The sequence below is a fragment of the Pteropus vampyrus genome, unplaced genomic scaffold, assembly GCF_000151845.1.
Source record: "Pteropus vampyrus isolate Shadow unplaced genomic scaffold, Pvam_2.0 Scaffold51, whole genome shotgun sequence".
Taxonomy (NCBI): domain Eukaryota; kingdom Metazoa; phylum Chordata; class Mammalia; order Chiroptera; family Pteropodidae; genus Pteropus; species Pteropus vampyrus.
The window spans coordinates 5,608,815-5,613,271 of record NW_011888832.1 but is presented as its reverse complement, the minus strand read 5'-3'; the positions used below and the strand labels follow the sequence as shown (position 1 = coordinate 5,613,271).

At 63.7% G+C, this 4,457-nt stretch overlaps 1 protein-coding gene across 3 annotated transcripts in view; it reads left to right on the top strand.

The window, feature by feature from the left end:
• The window catches only part of ADCY7 (adenylate cyclase 7), a 31,490-nt gene that overhangs the window by 8,507 nt on the left and 18,526 nt on the right, over window positions 1-4,457 (top strand). For all 3 annotated transcript variants that reach the window (XM_023530656.1, XM_023530654.1, XM_023530655.1), the window contains exons 4-5: window positions 511-659; window positions 1,594-1,705. In XM_023530656.1, coding sequence (XP_023386424.1) covers window positions 511-659; window positions 1,594-1,705 — 261 coding nt within the window. The remainder of the gene's footprint in view (window positions 1-510; window positions 660-1,593; window positions 1,706-4,457) is intronic.

Genomic DNA, 4,457 nt, shown 5'->3' with positions numbered 1-4,457 from the left:
GGAGGTGTCAGGAAATGGGCAGGGGGGACACCACCAGCCATCAGCGCTGAGCCTGCTCCGCCGCCCTCAGCTGCTGGCCAACGCTGTCATCTTCCTGTGCGGGAACCTCACGGGCGCCTTCCACAAGCACCAGATGCAGGACGCCTCCCATGACCTCTTCACCTACACCGTGAAGTGCATCCAGATCCGCCGCAAGCTGCGCATCGAGAAGCGCCAGCAGGTGGGGAGTCCACCTCCGCCGGGGCCACAGCCCGGCCCTGCCCTGTTGTCCCCCAGGCCCCACGCTCCGCATCCTTTCTCTGTGGACGTCAGACTCTCGTTGAGCAGCGTGTGCTCGGGGTGCATGGCCGGGCACCCATGCAGGCCTCACCCCAGGGGGCTGCTGGGGGCACGGGAGGGTGTGTGCTGGGCTGAGGTGGTGGCCGGCAGAGCAGGAAGGAGGGCAGAGCAGACAGGCCAGGTCGGCCAAGCCTGGGCCCGACGCCGCCCTGCCTGTCCCCCTCTGCCCAGGAGAACCTGCTGCTGTCGGTGCTGCCAGCCCACATCTCCATGGGCATGAAGCTGACCATCATCGAGCGGCTCAAGGAGCGTGGGGACCGCCACTCCGTGCCCGACAACAACTTCCACAGCCTCTACGTCAAGCGGCACCAGAACGTCAGGTGGGCGGGCAGGTGGGCGGGCAGCCCCCCTGCCCTCCTGTCTGGAGGCCCAGCCCCAGTCCGCAGCCCACGCAGGGGTCGGCGAGAGGGAAATCCAGGCTCCTCGCTGGGCCCGTCTCCCATCTGTTTCCCCAGAGGGTGAGATCAATCAGGGAGGTGTTGGAGGACATCCAGTAGCCCCCTACAGTCTTAAAGTGCACAGACATGGCTGTTGGGAAGGAAGGGGGCCTTTCAGGTGATTCCCACAGGGGCAGAGGCCCCCGAAGGAGGCAAAGGCCCCCAGGGCTTGGCGACCGCTGGTCCCGGCACTTGTCTTCGGCTGATTGGAAGGGCCGTGGAATCTTACCTGCTCGCACCAGCTTGAGTGAGCTCCACCTGGTCCTCTGTCTGGAGGCCGAGCATCACGTCCGCGGCTGGCCCTGCTGCCTCTGTCTGGGCTGTGGACGGTCCAGAACTCGCAGCCTTGCAGCCGGGAGATCTGGTGCAGGCTGCAGCTCTGCAAGCCGAGCCTCGGTTTGCTCACCTGTGGAACGGGAGTCCCACGGGGTAGAGGGAGGGCTGGGCGTGTGTGAGGGCGGCTGTGCCTCTTGGCTCGAGGGAGCGTGGAGTCGCGTCTTGCCAGAGAATTTAGTCCTGAAGTCTGTGCAAAGCTGAAAACCCAGACATAAGAAGAAAAGTTCTGAGGGGCCAGGGCTTGTGGTTGTCCACAGCGATGGGTCTGGGGTCCGAAGGCCCCTCGTGCTCTGGGGTTTGCTTTAACGCGAAGCCTCTGGAACTGCACTTCGTCTCTGTGGCTGGGATGCTGTTCTCGTCCATCCCTGTGGAGGCTGAGGTGGCAGGAGTGACTGGGGCTCCGGATGCTCCCCGTGCTCCCGCAGCCCCCGCTTTTAGCGAGCTGGCTCTGACTCTCCCGCTGCCCCCTGACCGCCCCCAGCATCCTCTACGCGGACATCGTGGGCTTCACGCGGCTGGCCAGCGACTGTTCCCCCAAAGAGCTGGTGGTGATGCTGAATGAGCTCTTCGGCAAGTTCGACCAGATCGCGAAGGTGAGCGAGCTGCCCACTGCATCCCCCGGGCGGTGGCTGTCCTTGGCCCGGCGCTGTACCGAGATGGCCACGGTGAGGCCATCTCGGCTGAATTTTCGCCTTGAGTCAGCAACCATTTCCGAAGTCCCCGGGGTAGGAGTGGAGGTCGGGTGGTGGTTGAGGCTCCTAGGACCCTGTCCTCTCGAGTGCGAGGCTGGAAGGGAGACTCGGTAGGACACACCAGGGTCTCAGGAGCTCAGAGCCGGCTCTGGAAGGCTTCCTGGAGGAAGAGATGGCTCCGTCCTCACTACTCAAGGCCAGCAGCCTTGGCCACACTGGGGGCTAGGAAGGACTGTGGCATGCCAAGCCCCCCCAAGAATGCGCCTTTTGACAACTTCCTGGGTAAACGGTGTGTACGTTAAAGTTTGATGAGGGAAGGGAACCGTGTGCCGGGCAGAGGGAACAGCCTGCGCAGGAGCCTGGAGTAGAAAGCAAGCTCCTTGTGCCCGTGGAGTGACAGCGGCTCAGTGCGGAGGGGGCAGGGTCACAGGGTCAGTCATGTAAGGACTTGAGGACTCGAGGGCTGAGGTGGGGCGTGCACCTGACCCAGGATCCTGGGGAGCATAGCAGGTGCCAAGCCGGGGAGGGCACTGGCCAGGGAGAATGTCCAGGGCAGCAGTCAGCAGACGGGCTGAGCAGGGATCTATCTCATGGTCGGTGGTGTCTTCCAGCGAGGCACCCAGCGGGAGGGGCGGAGGGGGCGGGGGTGGGGGTGGGATGGTGGGGTGGGTGGGTGAGGGGTGTTTAGGGGGAGGGGCCTCAGTTATTTGCTAATGTACTTGATGGTCCCCAGCCCCACAGAGTGGCAGCCCTGAGCTCGGGCCTGCCTCCAGGTGCTCCTGGCCCACATGCCGTGTGGTGAGGGATGCCGGGGGCGGGACTGGGGGCACCTAGCCCAGACTCGCTGGTCCAGGCAGGCTTCCAGGAAGGAGTGTCACTAAGTACGGTCTTAGGCAATGGCTGTCTAACCTGGCTGCACCTGTGAATCGTGTGGAAAGGGCTGAAACAGTCCCGTGCCCACACCCAAGAGACTCTTGAGGAGCTTGCCAGTGACTGATGGGAGGCTGTTCCTGCCCCACGCTGGGAAGAGGGTTTCATGGTTGGAGCTGCTCATCTTGAGGAGGGGCTGCCTCTCAGGAGTAGGCTCCATTTCAGGGGGTGAGCTTCCCGGCACAGGGAGTAACCAAACTATAGTTGGGCACCACCGGCCAGCGTGCTCTGGAAAACTGGCCCCCACCCCCGTAACCCCTGGGTGTGTGGCCTGAGCAACTCAGACGGCCTGCCCAGCCTGCAGCCTATTCCCTCACGACTTCTAAACCAGCAGGCAGGAGCTCCCAGAGGTCGGGCCACGTGTGGGGCAGGGGGCCAGGGTCTTGGGCCACCGCTGGCCCTTCTCTTGCCACCAAGCCCAAGGACCTGCCCTTGTCCCCTTAGACCCAGCGCCCCCTCTGTGACAGACGCAGGAGGCAGCTCCACTGTACAGATGGGGACAGGAAGGCTGTGGCAGGTGCCAGCCTTTCACTTGGGGCAGACGGTTCCTGGGCAGACATGCGTAGGGCCGGACCCAGCCTTTTCTCCTGTCAGCGGTCAGGTTCCAGAACTGACTCCTGAGAGCGAGAGCCTGCTCTCAGGTGTCACCTTCCATCTGGGCTGGGGGATCCGCCACCCCCTACACACTCACAGTTCCCTGGTGCAGCCTGGGGAATGTGGCTTCCTTGGATGTCCCCGACAGCGGGCTGGGTCCAGAGGGCAGGCCTGTACCTGGCCCTGGGGGACATAAGGACGGCTGGAGCCGTGACCTGGAGCGGTGACCTGTGTCTGGGCGTACTGGCCCGCTCCAGACCGCCTACCATTTTCTAGGAAAGCCACTCCCTTCAGGCCCCTTTGCCCTGCCATTCGGAACTGAGCATGTGACAGACGGGGCCCAGCAGGGGCAGCTGGCACACACTCCAGTGGGTTCAGGGGAGGAGGGTTGAGTAAAGGGACTGCTCAGAAAGTCACGGCAGATACCAGGACCTGGAGCGAGGGGAGGCATCCTGCTTGTCACTCATGCTGGGCTATTGGCCCCAGGCCCGATGGGCATGGGAGGGAGCAGGTTCTAGACCTGGAAACAGGGTACCTTGGTTCCAGAGGATAGCCAGATGTTCGAGACCCTACAGGAAGGAGCTGGGGTGTCTGCGCCCCAGTCCCTGGCCTCCCTTTCCCCGGAAGTCAGTGGGCAGGGCTGCCTGCTGAGCATGAGGAGCGGGGTGGGGGTGGAGCTGGAGCCTGCATGTAACTCCTCCGTGTTCCCCAGAACCCTGCCCCCAGGCCTTGGTACGCGTGGCCACAACTGCCGAGGGCTTACGGAAGGTCTAGTGTCCGCAGAGCTTCCCCAGGCGGAACCTCAGACAGCCCGCCTGGCCCCCCTTCCCCTGCTGTGGGCATTTTCCTGTGTGACCCCATCGTCTCTGCTCTCCCCATCTTTCCTCTCTGCTCTCCCCCCGCTCCCCAAACCCCGCAGCCCCATATCATGGCCATCTCTCGGCTTACCTTGACCCCTGCTGACCCCTGCCGACCCCTTAGCTTGTGGCATCTGCCACCTCTCCGTCTTCATCTCCCTTCTGGCTCCCCGTCAGCCACTGACTGCTCGGCTGACTCAGGCAGCTTTCTGGCCTCGGGGCCTTTGCACATGCTGCGTTGTCCCTCGGCCTGGAATGCCGTTCCAGGCCGT